Source organism: Chiloscyllium plagiosum, unplaced genomic scaffold (assembly GCF_037043375.1).
Source record: "Chiloscyllium plagiosum isolate Xiang-an unplaced genomic scaffold, Cpla_swu_hap1 HiC_scaffold_24, whole genome shotgun sequence".
Classification (NCBI taxonomy): Eukaryota; Metazoa; Chordata; class Chondrichthyes; order Orectolobiformes; family Hemiscylliidae; genus Chiloscyllium; species Chiloscyllium plagiosum.
This window is the reverse complement of record NW_028270162.1, coordinates 11,418,711-11,446,462: the sequence shown is the minus strand read 5'-3', so window position 1 is coordinate 11,446,462 and position 27,752 is coordinate 11,418,711. Positions and strand designations below refer to the sequence as shown.

Below are 27,752 nucleotides of genomic sequence, written 5' to 3'. Positions count from 1 at the left end.
TCCCAGTATTATGCTCATAGACATGGGGCAGTGGGAGCCAACTTTTTATTGCTAAATGCAAAAGGAAGTTATTGACAATACTAACTGAGCACAAACCTACATCAAAACTGAACTTTCAATCATCCCCTACAAAAGTAAAATAAATAAAATAAAATAATATGCAAAACATTTTGAAGCTAGAATTCTGAAATAAGAATAAAGAAAGCCAGAAAAACACTCAAGATCTCACAGCATCTGTGATGAAGTGTCAACCACTTGAAACGCTTTGTCTCTGCAGATTTGTGTTGATATGCTTACCTGCCTTATCCTTCTGAATAGCTTTGTCCTCTAAATATCGAAACATGACTTGAAATCGGTCCTGGTCTGTAGAGCGGGATACCCTGTAAACAACACGTTGTTAATTAGCAGTTATTCCGTGCAGTCTAACTGCAGAAAAGCGCTCATGCATTTTACACGATAAAGTTTCTCACACCTCATATACTCCAATCGGTAGACAGAGAGCAGATAGGTTGACATGGCAAAATCCAACTTGTTAATGAGGGCAGAGACTTCGGGGGGTGGATCCAGGAGATTTATGATGGTGCTTCTTAGTTCATTCAGTTCAGCCTAAGAATGATAAATAAATGTCATGCTAATTTCTCAATACTAATTTAATAGGTAATTTGAAAAGATATTAGAAGAATTGCAGTGAAAAAGGACAGTAGAGTACACACATGCTCCATTGTGTTCTAATCTAACACTTATATTCCTTACTTTTGAGAGTCTCAAGATCAAATTTTAAGGAGCTTGATCAATTATGGTGCCTGTGTATTTATCTATTTTCTACACTACTTCCATAGCACGTCTACTTTGTTTGACCATAATCTGCCCTCAGTCCCTTCAAAGTAGATGAGTCCCTTCAAAGCAAAGATAATGATCACACGTTAGAAATGCCTAAAGTTCAAATGCTCTTGTCACTCCCAATTTCTACCAAACCCAACAAAGTTTGGGTACAACAACATACATGCCCCTCACAAAAGGACAGTCCCTTGTTCTACCTGAAATGACCATTTCTGAAGTGATTTCTTGTGAGGCATGCTAGTGACATGTGGCTGGCAATTAAGAGTGACAACACAGTGGTACAGATAGATTGGTTTGAGGAATCTCTGATTTTAGAGGAAAAAAGTAGAAGTGCAAGGTGATGGGGACATGCACCACCACTGACTTTAAAACAGAAAATGCTGGACTTTTGTAACATTCAACCATGTTTGTGAAACGGTTTTTTTTTAATTTGCATCTCAATTTGAATATTTTCACCAAGTGACAATCGAGCATTTATTGAATTGAATATAAAGTGTATAGTGCCATTTAAGAAAATATTTTCGAGACAAGCAACATAACTTGTACAGCTTGCTCCAAAAGCAGATGACATTGGGATGGAGGGAAATTAAAGACAAGATATAAAATAATTTCTTGACATTTTTAAGACTCGCAGCAGCAGCATTTCAAAATATCTCCTGAATGTTTTCATTATTGCTAGTTATCATGTAAGGTATGTTCTGAGGGAGCTGTCACTTGACTCTTGTTTTCTGAAAGAGGATTACTGGCTACTGCATAATTAGAGTCAAAGCATGCAAGGAAGCCATTCAGCCTATCATGTCCCTGCTGGCTCTTTGAAAGAATTATCCAGCTTGCTCGACACCCCTGCTTTTAAATACCACCCTCCTTATGAAGTCTATATCCAATTTCTTTTGAAAATTTACTTTTTCTCATTCCTTAGTTGAAGAAAATTACCTATTGCTCACCAGTTACTAAGGCAGAGGACTGCTTAAGAGTTTCTACAAAATATATCAGAGTCATTCTGACACATTCCAAAATTCAAAGACGCCAGAGCATCCTTTGTGTGTCATCTATGGGTCAGTGGATAGCACTCTCTCATCCCAGTCAGAAAGTGAAAATTCAAGCCCTAATGCATAGCCCTAAGCACAAAAACCTGACAGCGCACCCTGGTGTAGTACTGAAGCAGGTTGAGGATCAGATTAAGTTTTAAACGGACAGAATGTCTACTTTGAGGAGAAAGTGAGGTCTGCAGATGCTGGAGATCAGAGCTGGAAATGTGTTGCTGGAAAAGCGCAGCAGGTCAGGCAGCATCCAGGGAACAGGAGAATCGATGTTTCGGGCATAAGCCCGAAGAAGGGCTTATGCCCGAAACGTCGATTCTCCTGTTCCCTGGATGCTGCCTGACCTGCTGCGCTTTTCCAGCAACACATTTCCAGAATGTCTACTTTGTCAGGTAGATCTTGCTATTTGGAATTGGCTGCTCATTTCCTACAATGTAACAGTGTCTGGGGTCCACAGCTCAAAAAGTACTTTGTTGTCTGTAAGGTATGTTGGAATGCCCTGAGATCATGAAAAAGGCACACACAGGAACTTTTATTTCTTTTTGTGAGTTTCTGCCGTTCTTTTTCTGCATTTTCATAGATGTTTGTTGCAGAGCAACTTGAGTTTCTCATTAAACTAGGACCTAGGCTTATTACACTGAAGCCTCTTCTTTCCCACCACATGTAACATATCAATCCAGATTGGCTGCTGCCCTTCACATTGACCTCAACATGCTGCAACTAAAAGCTGTGGTCACTTGTCTGCTAAATTTCACTCTCCTCCCTTGTGGCACAACAAGCAGGGTTTCCTGAATCACTTACCCAGCAGCTGAGCCAAGAATGAAACTTTCAGAGAGAGAATCTTTACCCGATGCTGCCATCAAGTACACGAGTACATACTGATGCTGAATCACAATGTCCGAGACTAGCAAATATTTTGTTTCGATCACTAGAAAAATGTGGGTGTTCTTACCGGAGAAACGGTGTCATTCTTCAGGGCAGAGTTATACTGCAGTTCTGAACGTAATGGCTCTCCTCCAGGAAAGGTGAGCAGTGGGGACTTGGTGGCTATTTCACACACTCCCTCATACCACTCCTCTGGCCACAGGCCTGCAGGAATGCAGAAATACATCATTATCAATTGGAAATATTGGCTTTAGTGAAAACAACCTGGGGCAATGTCAGAGAAGCCCTAAGTGAGGTATTACGGCTTCCGACATTAAACAGTATTAGAAAGCGCTAAATGACAACATTGCACAAAATCAAACTGGATAACATGGATTAACTGGATTAACACACACTGTCAAATCTTATGATCAGTAATGATTCATTATTTGTAATTCAGACATGCATTTTTGAAAAGAATTATTTAATTTCTCCCTCAACACTGGTGTTCCTATCTAATCTAAGCATTCTGTGAGCAAATTCTGCACACATGAAGTTTATTTGTACATACTTTAAAATGTTTAAATTAACTTTGAAAGAAAGTGCGATGCCTTTAGTTAACAGGGTGAGTTACAAAATGTGCAAGTAAAGTTGCCATAATCCTACTGCCCCATAGGGATGTTCCCTCAATCCAGTGAGAGATGACTTTTGGTGGTTTAAGTAAAGTTGCCATAACCCTACTGCCCCATAGGGATGTTCCTATGAGAGATGAGTGAGAGATGACTGTTGATGGTTTAAGTTGAGGGTTACCATGCTTCAGGCAAGGGGAGAGGTTGAGAAAGAGTCTCCTTCATCGTAACAACAGCCAGAGCAGGAATTGAATTCATGCATCACTCTGCATCACAAACCAGCCATTCAGTAAACTGAGAGAAAGCAAGGACTGCAGACGCTGGAGATCAGAGTCGAGAGTGTACTGCTGGAAAAGCACAGCAGGTCAGGCAGCATCCGAGGGGCAGGAGAATCTGGGTTGTGGCTGAGAGATAAATGAGGGGGGGTGGAGTTTGGGGAAAGGTTGCTGAAAAAGCGTTAGATGGATGAAGGTGAGGGAAAAGGTGATAGGTCAAAGGGGGGAGGTCCGGAGGGCAGTACCGCCTTGGGGGTGTGTGTGTGGTGGGGGGTGGGGGGTGGGGGGGGGGGAGGGGTGGAGGAAGCTGTTAAAATCCACATTTATCCTGTGTGGTTACAGGGTCCCAAGACAGAATATGAGGTGTTCCTCCTCCAGGCGTTGGGTGGTAACAGTTTGGCGGTGGAGGAAGCTCAGTAAACTGGTCCAGGTATAACCATATATGCCAGGTAATTTTTGGAAATTCCCATGCCAAATAAGATTGTACCCATACAAGCTTGAAGAGTTTTCCAAACTACTTAATAAAATCTTTCAGATATTTTTCACGGATTCACTGAAGTCTGAAAGTTTCAGAATTTCATGATTGCTGAAATACAGCAAGTTCCATGAAGTATTTGGACTGACTCAAGGGAGCTGAAAATGTGTTGCTGGAAAAGCGCAGCAGGTCAGGCAGCATCCAAGGAGCAGGAGAATCGACGTTTCAGGCATGAGCCCTTCTTCAGGAATGAGGAGAGTGTGCCAAGCAGGCTAAGATAAAAGGTAGGGAGGAGGGACTTGGGGGAGGGGCATTGGAAATGCAATAGGTGGAAGGAGGTCAAGGTGAGGGTGATAAGCCGGAGTTGGGGTGGAGGCGGAGAGGTCAGGAAGAAGATTGCAGGTTAGGAAGGCGGTGCTGAGTTCGAGGGATTTGACTGAGACAAGGTGGGGGGAGGGGAAATGAGGAAACTGGAGAAATCTGAGTTCATCCTTGTGGTTGGAGGGTTCTTCCTCCAGCTGTCATGTTGCTATGGCCTGGCGATGGAGGAGTCCAAGGACCTGCATGTCCTTGGCGGAGTGGGAGAGGGAGTTGAAGTGTTGAGCCACGGGGTGGTTGGGTTAGTTGGTCTGGGTGTCCCAGAGGTGTTCTCTGAAACGTTCCGCAAGTAGGCGGCCTGTCTCCCCAATTTAGAGGAGGCCACATCGGGTGCAGCGGATGCAATAAATGATGTGTGTGGAGGTGTAGGTGAATTTGTGGCGGATATGGAAGGATCCCTTGGGGCCTTGGAGGGAAGTAATGGGGGAGGTGTGGGCGCAAGTTTTGCATTTCTTGCGGTTGCAAGGGAAGGTGCCGGGAGTGGAGGTTGGGTTGGTGGGGGGTGTGGACCTGACGAGGGAGTCACGAGGCAGTCGTTTCGGAACGCTGATAGGGGAGGGGAGGGAAATATATCCCTGGTGGTGGGGTCCTTTTGGAGGTGGCGGAAATGACGGTGGATGACACGCTGTATATGGAGGTTGGTGGGGTGGGAGGTGAGGACCAGTGGGGTTCTGTCCTGGTGGGGCGGGGCTCAAGGGCAGAGGAGCGGGAAGTGGAGGAGATGCGGTGGAGGAACACGATGGTTGGAGGAAGAACGCCTCATCTTCCGTCTAGGAACCCTCCAAACACAAGGGATGAACTCAGATTTCTCCAGTTTCTTCATTTCCCCTCCCCCCACCTTGTCTCAGTTAAATCCCTCGAACTCAGCACCGCCCTCCTAACCTGCAATCTTCTTCCTGACCTCTCCACCCCCACCCCCACTCCGGCTTATCACCCTCACCTTGACCTCCTTCCATCTATCGCATTTCCAACGCCCCTCCCCCAAGTCCCTCTTCCCTACCTTTTATCTTAGCCTGCTTGGCACACTCTCCTCATTCCTGAAGAAAGGCTCATGCCCGAAATGTCGATTCTCCTGCTCCTTGGATGCTGCCTGACCTGCTGCGCTTTTCCAGCAACACATTTTCAGCTCTGATCTCCAGCATCTGCAGTGCTCACTTTCTCCTGACTCAAGGGAGGGAAAGAAAAGAGAATGACAGAAAAAGAAATGAAATAAAAGGAGAGGAAAAAAAGGAGTGCAGTGAAAGACATTAATGAGGGATTTAGACTTTTTATAAGTTCGACACTTAAATTCCATACACATTAACAAAGTTCACAAGTCCACAGCAATAACATGATGAATGATTTATCCTTAGTCCCTCAGAAACACTGTTCTACAGTTTAGAGATGTTCAGCACCCATTCGCAACTCCCTCAATACTGAAGCAGACCAAATCCATAGAAAGCAAGATCTGGACAATATCTAAATTTGAGTTAATAAATGGCAAGGAACATAATATCATACAAGTGCCAGATAATGACAATCACAAGACAGAATCCAACCATTGCCATATGATATTCAGTTTTTTCACCATCACTGTAACCCCAATATCAATACCCTGGGATTATTGTTTACTAGAAATCGAATTGGATCAGCCATATAAATGCTGTGGCTACAAAACAGGTCAAAGACTGAATTCTGTGGTGTGTAACTTGCCTCCTGATCCCTCAAAACCTGTTATCAAGTCAGGAGTGTGACAGAATACTCTCCACCGGTCTGGAAGGCCTGGTGGCTTCTTGTCAATTGGTGAATACTTAAGGAAGATGCCTGCACCATCTCAAGAGTTAAAATGGATCGATTTTAACACTTAGCTCAAAACTTTAGAAGTGTTGATAATCTTGTTAAAAAGCAAAATCGATGACTTCTCACACTGACTCAACCAATTTCTCAAATGTTACTCTTTAAAATTATTAATCTGATCAAAATTATTATTTGTTTTTGCGGTTCAGCGATAAAAAGCCATGCTCATAGTCACTTTTGTTTGCACTAATCTGTGTTGCTGGTCCTTACTAGCACACAGCTGGAGGCACTTCTCCCTCTTGATACCCAAATTCTCACCACTGGGATTGTGTTAGGACTTTGCAGAGATTTATTCAATGTCAGCTGCAAGCAGAAATCCAAACAGTTCCTTCTTGGAATTTCACCAAACTAGAATCTTCATTTCAACCATGTCATAACACAGTATGTTATCATTCTCTCGGGTACCTGAGCCTTCCACGGCAAATCCCATCACAACTGAATAGAGCCAGAAATCTCGGAACAGCTTCTGAAGCCTGGGTTTTGCATCTTTGATTGGAGGGAGCCGTCTTGTCAGCTGCAAAACAGAAATCACATAACCAGAAGTTCCACTAAACCCACTTGTCTTAACACACATATCATTCTGAAATCTTCAGTCAGGAGGTTTGCAGGTGGTCTGGAGAGAAGGAAAACTGTTAAACAGTACGAGTCTAAGTCTATCTGTGCCCCCCTTTCTCTCAAACTAGGTAAGCTTCCAATTGGATGGTCTTCATTTAGCTTCCAACAGCAACTGAACACGTATCAAAGTTTAATCCATGTCCCCAACACCATCCTCACTTAAAGCCATAAAGAGATACAGCAGAAGTAGGTCAAGTGTATTTTATCATTCAATGAGCTGATAAACCTCAACTCCACTTTCCTGTCTCAGCCACTAACCCTTGATTTTTTTCACTGATTTCAAACTGCTTTTCTCAAACTTGAATAGGCTTCAAGAGTTAGCCTCCACAGCTTTCTGTGGTAAATAATTCCAAAGATTAACTACCCTCTCTGAGAAAAAATATTCCTCATCTGTTTTAAATGGGCAACCCCTTATTTTGAGGTTATGCCCTCTGGCCCTAGATTGTCTCACAAAGGGAAACAGCTTCTCCATATCTACCCCGTCAAGCCCCTTAAGAAACCTACATGCTTCAGTTAGGTCTCTTATCATTCTTCTGAATACAGGCCTAACCCATTCAAACACTCCTCGTGAGAAAATCCCTGCATATCCTGAATCAACCTAGTGAACCTCGTGTGAAATGTTTCCAATGCCAGCAAATGTTTTTTAGATAGGGTTAGGGTTGCAGCATTCCAGCTATGGGGTCTGACTAGTGCCTGATATAGCTTTAGCAAGACCCTCCTATTCTTATACTCCATTCCCTTTGAAATAAAGACCAACATTCCATTTGCCTGCCCGATTACCCATGAATTTGGATACACAAGGACCCCCAAATCCTTCTGGCAGATTCCAGTAGTCTTTCCCTATTTAAATAATATTCATTTCCTCTATTCTTCCAGGCAATGTGCAAAACTTCACACTTCCCTCATGACAGTCCATCTGCCAAGTTTTTCCCACTCAAACTGTCTATATTCCTTTGTGTGACTGTGTGTCCTCCTCACCACCTACTTTTGCAACATCTGTAAACTTGGTGACAGTACGTTTAGTTCTATAATCAAAGTCACTAATTCATATTGTAAATATTTTTTCCCTCAAAATGATTCCTGTGGCAGTCCACTAGTTAAAAGATTGCCATCTCAAAATGTCCTCCTCATCCCAATTTACTATCTTCTACATGAGCAGTACCTTATCTGAGGCATTTTTGTGTTTCATCTACCTATTTTTTTTGTCTATCCTGCTTGTTACCTCCTCAAGAACTGCAATAAGTTTGGCAGGAATGATTTCCCTTCATGAAACTATTCTGACTCTGCTTGATGATATCCGATATATATAATTGTTCTGCTATTGCATCTTTTATAATCAATTCTAATACCTTGCCAATGAGATATTAAGCTAACTGGCCTATATCTACCTGTTTTGTGCCTCCCTCCCTTTTTGAATGATGATGATATGTTGGTAGTTTTCAAATCCTCTAGGACTTTGATTGTTGGAAGATTATGACCAGTATGTCCACCATCTCGACAGCTACTTCCTTTGAAATCCCAGGATGCAACTCCTCAGGTCCAGAGGACTTATCAACCTTTAGCCTAATTAATTTCCCTAGTATTTTTTCTCATGTGTCACTGAGTGTTTAGCTTCCTCACCCCCTTTTGCCCCTTGATTATTTACTATTATTGTAATGCTAGTAATGTCTTTGACATGAAGACTGATGTGAAATATTTATTCAATTCTTTTACTTAGACATTTCTTGGTTCTTTATTACTTCCCAGCCTCATTCTCTAATATAGGAGAAAGTGAGGACTGCAGATGCTGGAATTCAGAGTTGGGAGTGTGGTGCTGGAAAAGCACAGCAGGTCAGGCAGCATCCGAGGAGCAGGAGAGTCGACGTTTTGGGCAAGGGCCCTTCATGAGAACTTCATCATCATTCTCTAATATGTTAACTTTCTTGTATATTTAAAGAAGCTCTTATTGCCCATTTTTATTTTTATTTTTTAAAATTCATTCATGGGATGAGGGTGTCATTGACTACGGCAGCATTTAATAACCATCCAGAGGGCAGTTAAGAGTCAACCACGTTGATGTGGGTCTGGAGTCACATGTAGGCCAGACTGGGTAAAGATGGCATTAAAGGACATTAGTGAACCAGATGGGTTTTTCGAACAATCAGCAATGGATTCATTGTCATCATTAGACTCTTCATTCCATGTTTTCTTTCATTGATTTCAAACTCCACCATCTGCCATGGCAGGATTTGAACCTGGGTCCCCAGATTTTTCATTAACCTTTGACACATCTGAACAGGTGCCTCATTTTGAATTTGAAAAAGGGAGATCTCACTAAAAGCAAAATCTTCCCATCTGCTAAGCCTGAAAGTTGGAGCTTCCAGGAGGGAAATCCACAATCTACAAAATCTGATGGTGCTTCCAGCAATAAAGCAGCTGATTGACTGCCAAAAGCTTTTCTGACAAACTAGAATGTCCCATCTACCTGGATTTACTGGCCAATCAGAGGCTGGAATATCTAAATGCCAAAGGCCACAGCAGCTGCTGAGAGGATGCTCTCCCAGACTCGCAGGATGGGAAATCACCTTTGGGAAGGGTGAGTGTTGTTTTAGTGAATGGGGTGGTGGGCGTGTTCCTGGGCTAGGTAATAGCAGGGAAGGAGCTTTCAGGTTCTCCTTAAATTAATCTTCTGCGCTATTTCCATATCCCATTTTGTAAGCATTCTCAGGGTAAAGAGGTTTCTCTTTAATTCCCTACTGGATATTTTTGGTTTATTTTATTATTCCTAATTTTGAATTTCCCACACAACTGGGAACATTTTCTCTACAAGTCTCCTCATCAAATCATCTCAGGATTGTGCAGACCCCACTTGGTCACTCAAAAGACATCTCTTTACTGCATCCTTTACTGGGTGAGCACTGGTGACTTTGATTCGAGCTGCATGAGACGGAGCTCTGGGAACAGGAATAAACCTGGTACCCATAGCACTATCTAGAAGACTGTGATCAGTGATCAATATATCATGCCCTCCCTCCCAACAGCAAGTAGAGATCATGTTGGGTAGGCTGATAACAAGGTTGACTGAGTTGACAAGATTATTTATGCAGCAAGTCAAAAATATCTTCAGAGTAAACATCTTTTCGATCAATCTGCCCAATTATCTATGTGCCCATCTGCCTTCCTACATATGCCATTAGAGTTGCATTCCTGTTAGTGCTGTATTCATAACCACTTCTGCAGCTGGAAGAAAGTCTATTCACCTCAAGTGATGTTTCAATTGTCTTTTTAATCTTTATCTTCAATGCTTTTTTCCTTCTCAATCTCAATCATGGATCTACCAAACCTTGCTGTTCCCATCTGCACGTCTGCCACATACAAATACACACACAATTTGGTTCTCTACTTATCCACTTTACCTTATTTGCTTTAAACAATTTATACCCGTCATTGCTTAATTGCACTTGGCAGCCAACCAATCACAAACTTTACATTTTGTTCTTCTCATCCCCTAACCCTATCTCTGTTTTTGCCTGAAATCTGTTATAACTAAAGTAAGATCAGAGAAGTAAGATGATATGAGCTATTGGGAGAGGCTGAATAGGCTGGGGCTGTTTTCCCTGGAGCGACAGAGACGGAGGGGTGACCTTACAGAGGTTGATAAAATCATGAGGGGCATGGATAGGGTAAACAGACAGGGGTTTTTTCCCTGGGGTGGGGCAAGTCCAAAACTAGAGAGCATAGGTTTAGGGTGAGAGAGGAAACTTTTAAAAGGGACTTAAGGTGCAGTTTTTTCACACAGGGAGTGATGCGTGCATGGAATGAGGAGGAAGAGGAAGTGGTAGAAGCTGGTACAATTACAACATTTAAAAGGTATATGAATAGGAAGAGTTTAGAGGGATATTGGCCAAGTGCTGGCAAATGGGACTAGATTAGGTTAGGATATGTGGTCAGCATGACGAGTGGACTGAAGAGTTGGACAATCATTGACTTTGTTTGTCTCTCCATAGTGACTCAGTATTTTAAGCATTTTCTGTTTACATTAAAATGAACTGAACCCTTGACAGAAAAGAATCATTTCCCAATCAATTACTTTGCTTTGAACCCGACTGGAGGCTCCAACTATTACTCAGGCAATCAACTAATCACATAAATAGCATATTTTAGCTCTAACCTAGCACTGTGAAGTCTGACTAGAATAATTTGGAATGATTCCATTGTAGTATCGGTAGCTCAGAATGTTACAGTAGATGTAGCTGCTCAAGTAGTGACTTCAAGCAAACCACATCAAAATAATTTGTTGTTTGCTATGTGGACTCGAGAGCAAATATAAACATATTGGCAGTCACTTTTAAAATGCTTTGCATACAAGGTTGATGGAAAAATTTTGGGAGAAAGTGACGAAAACTTGACAAACGGTAGCCTTGAAACCAATGATAAGTAGTTAACCCTGTAATCAAATTAGAACATAATTGTGAGGTTACATGACTTCAATAACTTTTTCTTTCAGGACAACATTCTCTTCCCTATTTTCTCCTGAAACCCTCTGGCTTCCAGTTGTTTACGTAAATGATCAAATGACCAAGGGCAACAAATGTTGGCAGGCTGATGAACTGCAGGGCACATCACAATCAAGCTCAATCTATCTTCAGCCGATATCCCGGTGCAGAATCTTCCAGCAGGGGTCACTGAAGCACACAGGGGCAGGAACCAGTCCAGAATTTCAATCCCTAGCTTAAAAGGGCCTGAGGCTAACATTCAGCCAAGTTAAATTGCAGAAGTATGTTCAAGTGAAAAATACACACTGGGATATGTATATCAACTCAAATCCACGAGAATAGTCTTGCCCAACGGGAATATTACATGTCCTGAAGTGTTTGATTTTAGTTTGTTTGCTTTCTCATTGATCAATGAACTGGGGACATTAGGTCAGATCTTTAAGAGCAAAGCTTTTGAAAAACACACAACCTTTTGATTTCAACTGCACAAGTCTGCTCTCCTACATCGTCCCGCAGGTAAGCCCATTCAAACATTTTAAATTAAGACCAACTGATTTAGATTACAAACACACATGTCAAAAGTGGTGATAGTTTATTGAGGAGCCTGTGCATTTTATTAGAAAAAACATTTACATTTTACTGTAAAGTTTAATTCGGAAAAGTGTTCTTTTGGGCATAAGAGTGATCGCAAATGGTTTCAGTATTCATGAGCAGAAATAGATTCAGAAAAAATGAACAAGGAACATTTTTTTTAAATTCAGGGTTTTAAAAGGATTTTAAAAAGAAAAAAACAAAATTGTTGGGTAACAGGTCATGTAGACCAGAACTAGCATATCCTGTGTGTTGTACATTCTAACAAATATAATCGGGGATTGTCACACATCACCCTCTAATAAATCAACATTTATGGGATTAAAAATTAATCCTTTCCAAGTGAGAATGGAAAAAATATGATTTTTACAACTGCTTTGAAAATTTCTTCATCTTTCACAATGCGCATCATGCACACAAGTCAAGGTAACAGCTGGGTAACACATCCTAATGCACTACCATCCTGCAAGTGTGCCAAGATATGTTTAACTTGACTGTGTCTTTAAGGTTATAAAGGTGAAGTGGATATCCTTTGTTGAAGGACAAACAGATGTTGTAGGAATTTTAAAGCTTCCAAGATGAATTGTGCCACATAAAAACAATGTTTGAAAAACTCCAGCTCTTCACTTTGAGGAAAGCAAAATCAGAACAGACTAGAGGGAAACAAACAGCTTTCCCTTTCTCTTTCATTCCTTTTAAATAATATATTTTAAAATCTCATTTGTTTATTGATGGGTCCTTATTGTTCAGCTTAATTACTGGGAAGAATTACTAGTTTACAAGTGTACTGAAGATAACACAATTGTGCGTCAATTTAATTGCATGTGATGCAAATTGATTATACTATCTGGTGTCAACTGTAGCTGAGATGGCCACACACTCAGCTCTGAGTCAGAAAGTTATGGGTTGAGTTGCACTGCAGGACTTCAGCACAAAAATCAAGGCCAATATTCCAATGCAGTACTGAGTAACTGCTACGCTGAAAGAAATGCGGTTACGATGAGATGTTCAACAGAAGTTTTATCTGTTCTCAATTGGCCATCCAACATCCAAATTCCCCTCTGGACAACTAGGGATGAGCAAAAAATGCTGCCTAACCAGGAACACCCTCATCCTGTGAATGAATAAAGAAAAAAAAACAAAGCTAATTGGGCACAAGAAGAAAACAAATATCTACTTAACTGTTCTTTATGATATTGATTGAGGAATGCATGTTGATTGGGATGGTATAAGAATTTGTTGCTTTTCTAAAATTAACGTGATGCGATCTTTTACACCATGCCAGGTAATAGGTTATTTGGAAGTAAAAGCTTTTGGAGCGCTGCTCCTTCATCGCGTAGCTGTGGAGCAGGATCATGCAAAAGATCTCAGTGTTATCAAACTGAAATGATTTTTTAAACAAACCTAGGTTGTTGTTAAGTCTTTCATCTTTTAGAATGGGTTATATGTTTCGATTCATTAATAGGTAAATCCCAGAACTTCTTTCAAGTCAGATTCCTGCGTTAACTTAAGGTTTTATGAAACAAATGTGACATCTCAGCTCAGACAATGCATTAAAGGTGTGAGGTTAGATTCCGTCTGTATCCCAATCTTGAGTCAGGCTGGTTCTATTTCCAAAGTGGATTAACTGCTTGCATTGACTGCCTGCAATTACAGTTCTGCATATGCAAATTCACCCCATAGATTGTGTGTGTGTGTGTGTGTGTGTGTGTGTGTGTGTGTGTGTGTGTGTGTGAGTGTGAGTGTGAGTGTGAGTGTGAGTGTGAGTGTGTGAGTGTGAGAGAGAGAGAGAGAGAGAGAGAGAGTGTGAGTGAGTGAGTGAGTAAGTGAGTGAGAGAGAGAGAATATGAGAATGTGTATGAGGGAGGGTCTGTATGTGTGTGCACACATAGTGTAGTGGGACATGAAACCATCCTCACAAGTACCGAACTTGGCTATCAACCTCTGCTCAGCCACTCTGTGTTGTCGTCTGTCCAGAAGTCTGCCTTGGAGAATGGTCACCCGAATATCTAAGGCCTAATGTCCCTGACCGCTAAGTGTTCCCTGACTGGGAGGGAACATCCCTGTCTGGCGATAGTTACATACTCACACTCTCATGCAGACCCTCTCTCGCAGACACACACACCCCTCACGCACAACCCTCTCACAGGGTTATACTCCATCATACTCTCACACACATGCAAACACGCTCTCACAAGTCCGCGCGCGCACACACATACACGTATAAATCTATGGGATGAAGTTGCATTTGCAGAATTATAATTGCAGATACATTCGATTTTGTTCATAAAACCTTACGTTATCTTGAGAATGTGACTTAAAAGTAGTTCTTGGATTTACATATTAAATGAACCCAAAACCTGCAATCCAATCTAAAAAGATGAAAGACTTAACTGCAATCTAGGTTTGTTCAATATACGATTTCAGTTGCACGACACAGATCTTTTGCTTTAAACTCTGTCTCTTATGGTGCTACTCCACAGCTACCTGTGGAGCACTTCGAAAGCCTGTATTTCCAAATAAACCTGTTAGACTGTAACCTAGTGTTGTGTGATTTTTAACTTGTCAATTGGATTCCCTTCATCGTAAGGTTAGAAGTAGTTTGCTGATGATTACATAATGTTCAGCACCATTCACTCCTCACAAACTGAAGCATCTCACATTCAAATACAACAAGTTCTGGACATTCTCCAGACTTCGGCTGAAAACTGGCAAGTATCATTTGCGCCTGGCAAATGTCACGCAATGACTATCTCCAATAAGAGATAATCTAACCACCACCCCTTGACATTCAATGATGTTATCATCACTGAAGTCCCCCACTGTCAACATTCTGGGGCTACCATTGACCAGATACTCAAGGAGAGTCACCACATAAACAGTGGCTACAAGAGCAAGTCAGAAGCTAGGAATAGTGCAGTGAATAACTGACTCCCCAAACCCTTGCCCATCATCTACAAAGGCACAAGTCAGGAGTGTGACACTGGATGGGTGCAGCTCCAACAACACTCAAGCTGACACCATCCTGGACAAAGCTGCCTATTTGATTGGCCCATCCACAAGCATCCATCTCTTCTGCCATCATCACTCAGCAGCTGCAGCAATGTATACTATCGACAAGATGCACTGCAGAAATCCAAAGATTCTCAGAGAGCACCTTCCAAACCCACAATCACTTCTATCTAGCAAGTGGCAGCAGATGCAGATGGTGATGCTCCAATGTAAGGTCCCCTTCATGCCACTCATCACCCACTTTTAATCAAAATCTGGGACTTCCCTTCCTAATGGCATTGTGGGTCTACTGAAAATGCATGGACTGCACCAGGCGAAGGCGGCAGCTCACCACCACTTTCTCGAGGGCATCTATGGACAGGCAATAAATGCTGGCCCAGCCAATGAATAAGTGGAATGAAGTTTGTACTCAAAACCTTGTAACTCCAAGGTAAGAAAGACCCCATTGTGGCAGGTTGACATCTTCCAGAAGTTGCATCTTTGTTGCAAGCATCTCTAAAAAAACATTTCTGAAGTTAAATTTTAAATTTCAGATCTTCATGGTTGGCATTTTGTGCAGATGGGGAAATAAACTGAGGGCAAGAACCCATTTTATTCACATTCAAAATAGCAGTTGGGTAAAGAGTGAATTAGAGTTCTGTTTTGAAATGATTTTGTTGGTTTTCAGCTTGTGTTTGCATGGGTATCTGTCTGCATCTCTCAAATCAAATGAAATTAACTCATTAGAATCTCTGCCAATAAATTTTATCCTGTACACTTTCAAGTCCTAATTAAAAAAAAAGTTAAAACAATTAGAGGATTTGTTATAGCTTCAAATTTAACTTCTTTCCTGAAAATTGAATAGATTTTGAGTAAAGGTACTCAACAGTTTCTCTCGATGAGTTTGATATGGTTTCTGAAGTTGATAAAACAAATGCTGAAGCAGGTGGTCCCCAGCTAACTGTTGCATTTTTGTAATTTTTTAGCATTACAAGAAACACCACCCAAAGTTTATTGAGAGAAAGATTTTCTTCAAGTAAGTTTAAAGAACAGGTAAGCACACTTAGTTAAAAAATGTTCAGGTCAGTTGATGCAACAATGCTGAAGCATCCTTGAAATTTAGATGCAAAGCACAAGCTCAGACTGGACTATTGAAAACCAACTGGCTAGAAGTCTCAAATCCAGGCAAACGTTTAGAGTGCTTGAGAGCATCATTTTGAACAAAGCACTAAAATGGTCAGAGTATTGAGTACAGGAGTTGGGAGGTCATGTTGCGGCTGTACAGGATATTGGGAAGGCCACTTTTGGAATATCGTGTGCAAGTCTGGACTCCTTCCTATCGGAAAGAGGTTGTGAAACTTGAAAGGGTTCAGAAAAGATTTACAAGGATGTTACCAGGGCTGGAGGATTTGAGCTATAGGGAAAGGCTGAACAGGCTGGGCTGTTTTCCATGGAGCATCGGAGGCTGAGGGGTGACCTTATAGAGGTTTATAAAATCATGACGGGCATGGACAGACAAAGTCTTTTCCCTGAGGTGGGGGAGTCCAGAACAAGAGAGCATAGGTTTAGGGTGAGAGGGGAAAGATATAAAAGAGACCTAAGGGGCAACTTTTTCACAAAGAGGGTGGTGCATGTATAGAATGGGCTGCCAGAGGAAATTGTGGAGGCTAGTATAATAGCAACATTTAAAAAGGTGGATACATGAATAGAAGGGGTTTAGAGGGATATGGGCCAGGTGCTGGCAGGTGGGACTAGATTGGGTTAGGATATCTGGTTGGCATGGACAGGTTGGATTGAAGGGTTTGTTTCCGCGCTGTACATCTCTATGACTCTATGTACTTTAAACAAGAGAAAACTGATAAACCTATAGTTGAGGTTGTGGGTTTTTTTCCAGAACTTTTAAACCTTCTTTGATACTGAAACCGCAGTCACAGAGAGTAAAGGGCATATTTTTCCCTCTGGAAAGCATTTGGAAGCAATGTGCAGGGGGTGGATGGTGATGGTTAATGATAAAGCCCTTGATCTCGGTGCAGTGAGAAACATGTCAAAGGACTTCTGAACAAGACATGCATGCAGGCAAGAATTTTAATATTGTATATAATTTGCCAGTTGAGAATTCTTAGGGAGCGTCATGTAATTAAAGGCAACTTGCTGCCAGTCTGACATGATCAGAATTATCACTGCACTTAACCACAACACTCCACTGAGCTTTCGCAAATGGAGAGATCAAAAACAAAGCATTTTTCTCTATTCATGATAGCAGTCATTATCAGTTAGTAGTGAAGTGGGTTACAAATGACAATTTTAGAAGCATCATTGTAAGATTTAAAAAATCCAATTCGTCAGATGGATCAGATCAGAATTCCACAATATGGTCTAACATCCAAAACTCTTAAGATGTTTTGACATATTTTACTATTTTCTCCAAATAATGGAATGCAGTTAAGGTATTCATAAGCAAGCCAGATAATAGGTAAAGTCTCCATAATCCCACAGAACCAGAGGGCTGCTCTCTCGTTTGAGAAAAATAACTGGTGATGGTTAAACCCGAGGGTCACCGCACCTCAGGCGATTGAACAGGTCGAGAAGCTGGGACCCCTAATGACCTCAGCCAGTATATAGCTGTTGGTATCAGTCACGCTGCATGACAAACTAGACATCCACCCAACTGAGCTAACCAACCCCTCTGCTTATTAATAATCAGTGAAACAGTACATTGCTAAACATAACATACCGCTATGTCAACCCCAGAATGTGTCAACTCCCGACTGTCACTCCGCATTTAACTTTTGTGCACTACAACAAATCTCTACATTTCTGTAATCCTGGCCTCTTCAGAAATGCAGCATACCCCTTACATTCAACGGTTCTCTTGTAGTGCAGGACAGTGAGGAAAGACAAAGATACGGCAACATTTTAGGGACTGGTTGCTTATTCTAAGAGTTTAAATATCTAAATCTTAAGCTAACTGTTATTTTCAGCTATGTTTCACAGCTGAAAACATGTTAAAAAATACTATGTATGTACGTAGAGTTCCCTTGGCTGGCATTTCTTTGTTTAATGGCAACCCTCCCAAAATCCCTGATAATGCACTCCCCTCTTCATGCTCAAGTGTGGTCAACACCCATAGCCCTCTAACTCATCTTCCTCCTTCATCCCACACAAGTGTTCTCCCTTTCTTACCTACACAGTGTCTTTCCCCATTTCTCTGAACAGATTTGCCTCCCATTCTCATTCCATAAGAAAGCACGACCACACCCCATCTACCCCACTCCCTCCCAGCAATGCCAGCTCTCTTGTTGTCAGCCAGATCAGAGCCAGAGATTCGATTCCAAGGGGTTGAAGTTGACTGGGACAGAGGAAGTAGGTGTAGTGGAGGAGGAGCAAACAGTATGAATGGTAGGTTGGGGGTGGTCTGTGGAGCATTGAGCAGAGAAGTGGTAAGAACACTTTAGTAAGGTGTTTGACAAGGTTCCCCATGGGAAACTGATTAGCAAGGTTAGATCTCATGGAATACAGGGAGAACTAGCCATTTGGATACAGAACTGGCTCAAAAGGTAGAAGACAGAGGGTGGTGGTGGAGGGTTGTTTTTCAGACTGGAGGCCTGTGACCAGTGGAGTGCCACTGGATTGGTGCTGGGCCCTCTACTTTTTGTCATTTACATAAATGATTTGGAAGCGAGCATAAGAGGTACAGTTAGTAAGTTTGCAGATGACACCAAAATTGGAGGTGTAGTGGACAGCGAAGAGGGTTACCTCCGATTACAACAGGATCTGGACCAGATGGGCCAATGGGCTGAGAAGTGGCAGATGAAGTTTAATTCAGATAAATGCGAGATCCTGCATTTTGGGAAAGCAAATCTTAGCAGGACTTACACACTTAATGGTAAGGTCCTAGGGAGTGTTGCTGAGCAAAGAGAGCTTGGAGTGCAGGTTCTTAGCTCCTTGAAAGTGGAGTCGCATGTAGATAGGATAGTGAAGGAGGTGTTTGGTATGCTTTACTTTATTGGTCAGAGTATTGAGTACAGGAGTTGGGAGGTCATGTCATGGCTGGACAGGACATAGGTTAGGCCACTGTTGGAATATTGTGTGCAATTCTGGTCTCCGTCCTACCGGAAAGATGTTGTGAAACTTGAAAGGGATCAGAAAAGATTTACAAGGATGTTGCCAGGGTTGGAGGATCTGAGCTACAGGGAGAGGCTGAACAGGCTGGGGCGGTTTTCCCTGAAGCTTCGGAGGCTGAGGGGTGACCTTATAGAGGTTTACAAAATTATCAGGGGCATGGATAGGATAAATAAACAAAGTCTTTTCCCTAGGGTCAGGGAGTCCAGAACTAGAGGGTGTAGGTTTAGGGTGAGAGGGTAAAGATATAAAAGATACCTAAGGGACAACTTTTTCATGCAGAGGGTGGTATGTGTATGGAATGAGCTGCCAGAGGATGTGGTGGAGGCTGGTACAATTACAACATTTAAGAGGCATCTGGATGGGTATATGAATAGGAAGGGTTTGGAGGGATATGGGCCGGGTGCTGGCAGATGGGACTAGATTGAATTGGGATGTCTGGTCGGCATGGACGGGTTGGACTGAAGGGTCTGTTTCCATGCTGTACATCTCTATGACAGTTCAGGAGCTCGGGTTAGGAAGGGAAATGAATCCAAAAGGCACCAAAGGACTGAACAGTGCTGTGGTACTTTGGCTCTCTAGCTACTTTATCTGGAATGATGCTTTAAACAACCAGTTTAAGCAGGTCATGAAATATCTCTAGAGCAAGTTGGGCATGAACCCAGGTCTTCACAAGGAGTCCCATGAGCAGCATTGTGAGCAGTTATGAAAGCCTTAAAATCAATCTGTCTATAGACAGGATAGATATGGCACAAAACATTTCTGGCCAAGTGATCCCACAGTCCGTGGAATCACAGAGTAATATGGGCAGGGTAAAACCAGAGACCAAATACTTTAGTTTCCTTTAAGTTACATGGGTCAAGATTTTCTCAGGATCCCAAGCATCAGCAACTCAAGTTGAGTCAGAGGCTTTTCTGTCAGAAGATTGGACCAACTGTTTATAATCATTTTTATTATTTTACTGGAAATCTCATTTCTCCCATTTGGCTCCAACAGAAGCAAATCTCTGCAAAATGAAGCTTGTTTTCCTTATTCTGAGCGCCTACACTGTGCCTACGCTTTGTGGAGTTAAGCCTTTAGATGAACACTTCAATTTCAAGGCAACAGGCAAACCGCTGAGCCCTCAAACCAGTGTGGACAGTAAGGATCCAGACTTGGAAAGTATTCAAATGCAATTCCACAAAGATAACACCTTAACACAAGATCTCCTTCCAGAAGGAGAGGAAGACGACGAATACCTGGATTTTGATGCTCTGTTGGGGGAGGATGATGATTATATTGATGCAATTGATGAGATAGATGTGCCAGAAATAGTCACAGACTTTGAACCCTCAGATCCAGCGACCAAACGAGCCAAGCTACTTAAGCTATTCCGCGGCAAAACCAGGATTCAACGCTTGAACACTGTGAATTCAAACTTTGCTTTTGATCTTTACAGAAGCATCAGAAACGCTGTTGACCAGTCTGACAACATACTGCTAGCTCCTGCTGGCATTTCAATAACCCTGGGCATGGTCTCTTTAGGTGCAAGACATGAAACCCATCGACAGTTATTCAATGCAATTGGTTTTGCAGATTTTGTAAATGCAAGTGTAAAATATGACACAATGACAGTTCACAACCTCTTCCGTAGGTTAACCCATCGCCTCTTTCGACATAACTTTGGCTACACTCTCCGGGCTGTTAATAACCTGTTTATACGTCAGGATGCACAGATTCTGAGCAACTTCACACAAAATATGAAAACCTATTACTTCGTTGAGCCTCAGTCAGCCAATTTTTCCGACTCTACGTTGATCAATAAATTAAATGGACACATTTTGAAGATCACCAAAGGACTGATTAAGGAAGCCCTAAAAACGATAGATCCGCAGACTCTAATCATGATTCTGAACTGCTTCTACTTGAAAGGTAAACTTATTTAGTCACACATTCAGCCAACATATTTCTAAATTGGTGGGATATTAAATTCATCCAATATAATATCACAAATACAAAACATTATTTAATTCAGAACAGGTCACGATACCTAATCAATTTTTTTTAAATTACAATTCGAGTTGTCAAGCCTAAATCATGCATTTAAATGGTAAACATATGTACAGGGCAGTCCCTGAATTATAAATGTTCAACTTAGGAGATCCCATACCAAAATTTATTTTAAAGATCCAACACGCGAACGTTTTCACGTATTCAGGGGCATCTATTGTGTGGTGTTGTGTGCCAACTTGTATACAAACACACAGAACCCATTCATAACTTGGAGACTGACAGTATATCAATGCACCCACAATCTGTCCAAATCTTACTTTCACCTCACAAGAATCGTCTCAGAATGCAGCACTTGGGGGGGGGGGGGGGGGGTGCAGCTTTCAAGGAGGCGTATAAAGCTGATAAGTTGCTGAAAGCAAACTGAATTCTATTAAAGGAACATTCTCAACTCTTATGGATGCTATTGTGTTGATTTTTTTTTTCAATTATTTAGCATTTAATTGACCATGAAACACTGTCCCTTTGGCATGTTTTTCAAACATTAATTGTAGAGGAGATATATTAAAACTTTAAATCATCTGATATTCAATTTAAGAGAGCTTGCTGCTCTACGAAAATATGGAAAATACAATGAGATTCTAAAATCTGGAATCCTGAGCTCAAATACAGTAATGCTATGTGACCTCTCCACCCACCCCCACACAGGAACTTGGGAAACTAAATTTCCAGTTGAGAATACGTACACAGGTTCATTCCGGCTGAATGAAAAGAAAGTGGTTCGAGTGCCTCTGATGCATACAAAAGGAAACTTCTTGGCAGCTGCAGATCACAAACTGGACTGTGACATTCTGCAGCTGCTCTATGTGGGAAACATCAGCATGCTGGTCGTGTTACCCCGTAAATTCTCTGGCATGAGGATCGTCGAAACACAGCTGACATCCGAAGTGGTGGGGAATTGGTTAGACAGCATGACTAACAGGTACATTTTGAACATTCAAACATATATATGGGAGATCTCGGCAGGAAGCTAAAATCATTGGACCAGCATTTTAGTGAGCTAGACTAATGCTCTGGGGATATGAGTTCAAAACCACAGCAGGTAATGGAATTTAAATTCAGCTCAAAGGTCTGCAACTGAATGCTAGTTTCATGGTGACCAATACTAAGATAATCACTGGTTGTCATAAACATCCATCTGATATATGAGTGTCCCCCTGTCGGGCCTTCCTGTGACTCTGCAGCCATAGCAATGCACTTGACTCTTCACTGCCCTCTGAAATGGTCTAGTCACTCAGTTTTAGGCTATTAAGGATGGGCAACAACAACTATTCTATGAGGAACCAAAGCTATGGGTCATTTGTTGCCCAGTTGGCCTGGCAATACTGCTCAAAAAAGCCCAAAGGTCCAGTACAGTATTTTTTTTGAGAGTGTGGTGATGGTCATATAGACCAAAGGTAAAATCACCACAGTCCCACCAGACTGTAGGACTGTGTTCTCATTAGAGAGAGATAACTAGTGGTTTAAACAGAGGGTCACCATGCCTCAGGCGAGGAACAAGGTCGAGAAGGAGAGACATCATAACCTCAGCTGGTGTGGGAATTGAACCTGTGCTGTTGATGTCACTCTGGATCACTAACCAGCCAACTGAGCTAACCTATTCCCCGCACCCACACCCATCTACCTTTAATTGTTGTGAGACCATGCACTTGTGACAATATAATATAAAGTAATTTAAAGATCACAATTTATAAGATTGTCTTGATGTGCAGGAGAACTTTCAGGTAGTTGTGTTGAGAGGTCATCAATTCTGGGAATTTTGCCTGAGGTTACTCATCAGCTTGTACTGTTTGAACAGCAAGGGTGGATTTTAGGCAACTCTGGAGATTTATCAGGATGGAACCAGATTTAAAGGATTACAGTGAGGTGAAAAGATAGGAGAAATTGGGATTATTATCCATGATGCAATACAGGTTAGCACAGTTATTCAAATAAATAGGGGCTTGATAAGAGTGAAAATAGTGGAAACTGTTTTCTTTGGCAACAGGGCCAATGAACAGGTTAAAAGGTAATTGGCAAAGGGAGTTGTTAGGACAAAACCAGTTGTGAGTATCTAAAATGGACTGTTTGGAAAGCTGAAAGAGGTTCCAATATTAACTTCTTATAAGGAATTGGACTGCAAAGCGATGGGAAAACACTAAACATTCGGCTTTTCTGTACTACACTTGCCGGTTCCATTTGCCGGAGGAACAGGGGTCTTATTCGTTAAAGAAATGTAACTTCAAGGTGATGTGACAGATGAAGAGAGCAGATTCTGCTCAGGCAGTTAGATTGTTTGAGACAAATGAGAATGAAAGGATTAAGAGGCATCAGCTTAAAATATGAAAACAGAATTCAGTTAGTTCTCAAATTCTTTCTAAGAGAGTTAGTGATCTCCGGATTCGATTACCAAACATTTGCTACATATGGTCAAAAAATGAATGGGATGAGTTTGAGAGAATCATAGGTTGCTCAAGTGATGGAAGACGAGAAGCTGTAATTATGGGCATTAGCTTTTGCAGTCTCTTGGAGTTTATGTCCAATTGCCTACAAAGGTCACACTTTAAACTGAAGTCATGATAGCGCATGTGAGTTGTAAGCAGATGCTTGCACATATTTTTTTTGTATAAACCAAAATGACCACTCATTTCAGCCCATAGGATTCCAACAAAGAAAAACTTACTGCTCGACCCAACATGAACCACAAACTTTGAGGGCAACTCAGCCATGCTGAGAGAGACTAGGGAAGACGATCACTTTGTGACCAGGCCTGAGTAAGATGTAAAAAGGAAAGGGTAAGGAGTGGTGAGGCACACTCTCACAGGAATCTTGGCACTTGCTGATAACCTCATTCAAAGGAATTACAACATGGGTAGATAGAAAGGAAAGATTAAACTCAGGCTCCATGGCCCCCAATGATTGAGGAGTTACATCTACACCCTGCTCACATTGCTCCTGCGTTCGGGAGACAGGTCACTTATTGGGGCGGGGCAGGAGCAACTTCATCTGCATTCGACTGTGCTGCAAGTGGCCAAGAAATGGTTCAGTTATTTTGCCGAGAATAGGAACAGGCTGATCCCCATCCCTATAACCCTTCACTACACTGAGCAGAACAAATAAATAACAAGTGAAGACTGAAATCGCTCAGAACCACTGCCACAAATACAGCAATCAGATTCTGGTTTCTTTCTAAGATGTGTTTTGAAGTAAAATTTTAGTGATTAAGTCACTATAAGAATTAATGGAGCAAAAGAGGAAGAATTTTGTCTAAAATTAATTCTGAATGCAATTTTGTTTTTTACTTTAAGAACACGAAAGGTGGTGCTTCCCAGATTCAATCTGGTGAAATACTATGACCTGGTGCCATACCTGAAGACTTTGGGATTGACATTACCTTTTCAAGCAGTTGCCAATTTTACTGGAATATCAACCAAGGAGAATCTGGGCATTAACCTGGTAGGAGTTCCACTCTGCACCCGCACACAAGCACAAACGCCCAAACCAAATAGAGCGGGCACAGAACGGTAGCAAGTTATAAGAAACAAATTGCTGTAGAACTCAGAACATCTGGCAATATCCGTGAAGAGAAAACAGTGATAACACTTCAAATCCAGAACGCTATGTCACAAGTGGCTGAAGAAACTGTGTGGAGTTTGCACATTCTCCCAGTGTCTGCGTGGGTTTCCTCCGGGTGCTCCGGTTTCCTCCCACAGTCTAAAAATGTGCAGGTTAGGTGAATTGACCATGTTAAATTGCCCGTAGTGTTAGGGGCAGGGGTAAATGTAGGGGAATGGATCAGGGTGGATTGCGATTCGGCGGGTCGGTGTGGACTTGTTGGGCCCTTGTTTCCACACTAAGTAATCTAAAAAGAATTCCTCAAAGAGGGTCACTGGATTTGAAATTTTTTTTTTCTCTTCACGGATTAGATTAGATCAATTTCCTAGAGTGTGCAAACATGCCCCTCAGCCCAACCAGTCCACACCGACCCTCCGAAGAGTAACCCACCCAGACGCATTTCCCTCTGACTAATGCACCTAACACTGTGGGCAATTTAGCATGGCCAATTCACCTGACCTGCACATCTTTGGACTGTGGGAGGAAACCCACGCAGACACGGGGAGAATGTGCAAACTCCACACAGACAGTCGCCAGAGGCTGGAACCGAACCTGGGACCCTGATGCTGTGAGGCAGCAGTGCTAACCACTGTGCCACCATGCTGCCCCTGCTGAATTTATCCAGCAATTTCCATTTTTGTTTGGTTCAGATTTCCAGCGTCAGCAATTGTTTGTTTTACTGCTGTAGCGAGCTATCATTTTGGTGGGACTGTAAGATAAATCAGAATATTCAGCTAAGTATAATAAACTGAGAAGGAAGTTGTGAGCAAAGATTAATCTGGCTCAAGGTGGTGCGGGATGTGGATGAGATGCGTTGGAGGGCAGCTTCAACCACATGGGAGGGGATTGCCTGGATTACACCTCCTCCCACCCTACTTTCTGCAAAAATGCTATCCCGTATTCCCAATCCGTCCGTCTCTGCCTTATCTGCTCCCAGGAGGACCAGTTCCACCACAGAACACACCAGATGGCGTCCGTCGTTAAAGACTGAAATTTCCCATCCCCTGTGGTTGAAGATGACCTCCAACACATCTCACCCACGTCTGGCACCTCCCCGCTCAAGCCACACCCTTCCAACTGCAACAAAAACAGAGCCCCCTGGTCCTCACCTTCCACCCCACCAACCTCCACATAATCTCATCATCTGCTGACATTTCCACCACCAGGGATATATTTCCCTCCCCACCCCTATCCGCAAAGACAGTTCCCTCTGTGACTACCTGGTCAGGTCCATGCCCCCTAACAACTCACCCTCCCATCCTGGCACCTTTGCCTGCCACTGCAGGAATTGCAAAACCTGCGCCCCCACCTCCTCCCTCACCTCCATCCAAAGCCCCAAAGGAGCCTTCCACATCCAAAATTTTACCTGCACATCCACCAATGTCATTTATTGTATCCATTGCTCTTGATGCCGTCTCCTCTACATTGGGGAGACTGGACGGCTTCTCGCAGAGCGCTTCAGAGAACATCTCAGGGACACCCGCACCAATCAACCACACTGCTCTGTGGCTGAACATTTCAAATCCCTCTCCCACTCTGCCGAGGACATACAGGTCCTGGGCCTCCTCCATCGCCACTCCCTTACCACCCGATGCCTGGGGGAAGAACGCCTCATCTTCCGCCTTGGAACCCTTCAATCCTAGGACATCAATGTGTACTTCACCAATTTCCTCTCCCCCCACCTTACCCCAGTTCCAACCTTCCAGCTCAGCACCGTCCCCATGACTTGTCCTACCTGTCAACCTTCCTTCCCACCTGTCCACTGCACCCTCCTCTCCGACCTATCACTATCACCCTACTTCCATCCACCTATTGGCACTCTCAGCCACCTTTTCCCCAGCCCCCCACCTGCCATTTATCTGTCCACCCCCAAGGCTCCCAGCCTCATTCTTGATGAAGGGCTCCTGCCCGAAACATCAATTCTTCTGCTCCTCAGATGCTGCCTGACCTGCCGTGCTTTTCCACTCTCAACAAGTCATTCAGCACAACTAATTTGAGTCTTACCACATTCATCTAACTGAACACAGTCTTTTCTGATATTTACTATAATTTTTCTCATTTATTCATCCAATTTCTTCTTGAAAACATCCAAATTGAGAGTTCTGATGACTACAAATGTTGTTTTGCTTGCTAACTTCAGATATTTTTCCCTTCAAAATGGCAACATCCTTATTCAGTCCCTTGATATCATTTCATTAAATGGCAAATTTTGCAAATCAAGTAAGACAAACAGTAAAGAATGGGGATGAGCCTAGAATGACCTTTATGCTTACGTTTCAATTCTTTCAGTTCAAACACCAAGGAGCATTAAAAGTGAATGAAGAAGGAACAACAGCAGCATCCGTGACAACAGTTGGCTTTATGCCCCTTTCCATGCAGAATGAATTTTCCATCAACAGACCCTTCTTATTTCTCATATACGAGCACCGCACCGAATGTCTGCTGTACATGGGGCGGGTGACAAACCCACTGAATGACTAATGACCAACAGGGAAGTAAAAGTTATATGTGTTCCAATAAATAGCCTAAGTTTTTGAGAAATAAAACAAAATTTTTGCATCACGATGTACGAGAATGCAACCACAGTAAGCAAATGAGCATTACTTTGTAGAAGAATATGTCAAAACAAATTTTAAAGAAAGTTTGTCAATTTTTGTCTCACGAGATTGTACTTTCTCCTATTGTTAGTCGTGGTTTAAATTTAACAGTTGGTGTTGCTATTGCATCTTCCTAATATTTTACAGATTAATCCCAATTCAAGGGTTTTCATGTAAGACCTTGGTCAACAAATCTCAACAAAGGGAACTTTGGAGTTGTTGAAACCGCAATTATTCGGGCATGGACGCAAAAACTCCCATGGCACAACTTTAAAAGTGGACACTGTCTTAACATTCAGCTCCAAATCAACACCATCAAAAACAGATGAACAGGTTAACTCTAGGATTGCTGTTCACAAAACAGTTGCCACATTGGTCTCC

At 42.3% G+C, this 27,752-nt stretch overlaps 2 protein-coding genes across 6 annotated transcripts in view; one reads left to right on the top strand and one right to left on the bottom strand.

Moving 5' to 3' along the window:
* The window catches only part of pi4kab (phosphatidylinositol 4-kinase, catalytic, alpha b), a 172,062-nt gene that overhangs the window by 81,862 nt on the left and 62,448 nt on the right, over positions 1 to 27,752 (bottom strand). For both annotated transcript variants that reach the window (XM_043715376.2, XM_043715377.2), the window contains exons 20-23: positions 6,743 to 6,851; positions 2,833 to 2,969; positions 473 to 606; positions 298 to 380 (exon numbers count right to left, since the gene is read on the bottom strand). In XM_043715376.2, the coding sequence (XP_043571311.1) occupies positions 298 to 380; positions 473 to 606; positions 2,833 to 2,969; positions 6,743 to 6,851 (463 nt within the window). The remainder of the gene's footprint in view (positions 1 to 297; positions 381 to 472; positions 607 to 2,832; positions 2,970 to 6,742; positions 6,852 to 27,752) is intronic.
* serpind1 (serpin peptidase inhibitor, clade D (heparin cofactor), member 1) lies at positions 11,830 to 27,424 on the top strand. Of its 4 annotated transcripts, none has more exons than XM_087999895.1 (7): positions 11,830 to 11,943; positions 15,996 to 16,045; positions 16,904 to 17,085; positions 20,128 to 21,042; positions 21,829 to 22,102; positions 24,468 to 24,615; positions 27,064 to 27,424. In XM_087999895.1, the coding sequence occupies exons 3-7, from the start codon at positions 17,076 to 17,078 to the stop codon at positions 27,253 to 27,255; spliced, it is 1,539 nt and encodes a 512-aa protein (XP_087856021.1). In that variant the 5' UTR covers positions 11,830 to 11,943; positions 15,996 to 16,045; positions 16,904 to 17,075; the 3' UTR covers positions 27,256 to 27,424. The 4 variants fall into 4 exon arrangements, with proteins under 4 accessions (XP_087856021.1, XP_043571313.2, XP_087856023.1 ...); XM_043715378.2 differs by having other exon boundaries at positions 15,996 to 16,062; XM_087999897.1 differs by lacking the exon at positions 16,904 to 17,085.

Coding starts and splice junctions, on each gene's coding strand:
- serpind1 (XM_087999895.1), top strand. Junction 21,043..21,828: donor GAACTGCTTCTACTTGAAAG/GTAAACTTATTT, acceptor ACCCCCACACAG/GAACTTGGGAAACTAAATTT. Junction 22,103..24,467: donor TTAGACAGCATGACTAACAG/GTACATTTTGAA, acceptor TTTTACTTTAAG/AACACGAAAGGTGGTGCTTC.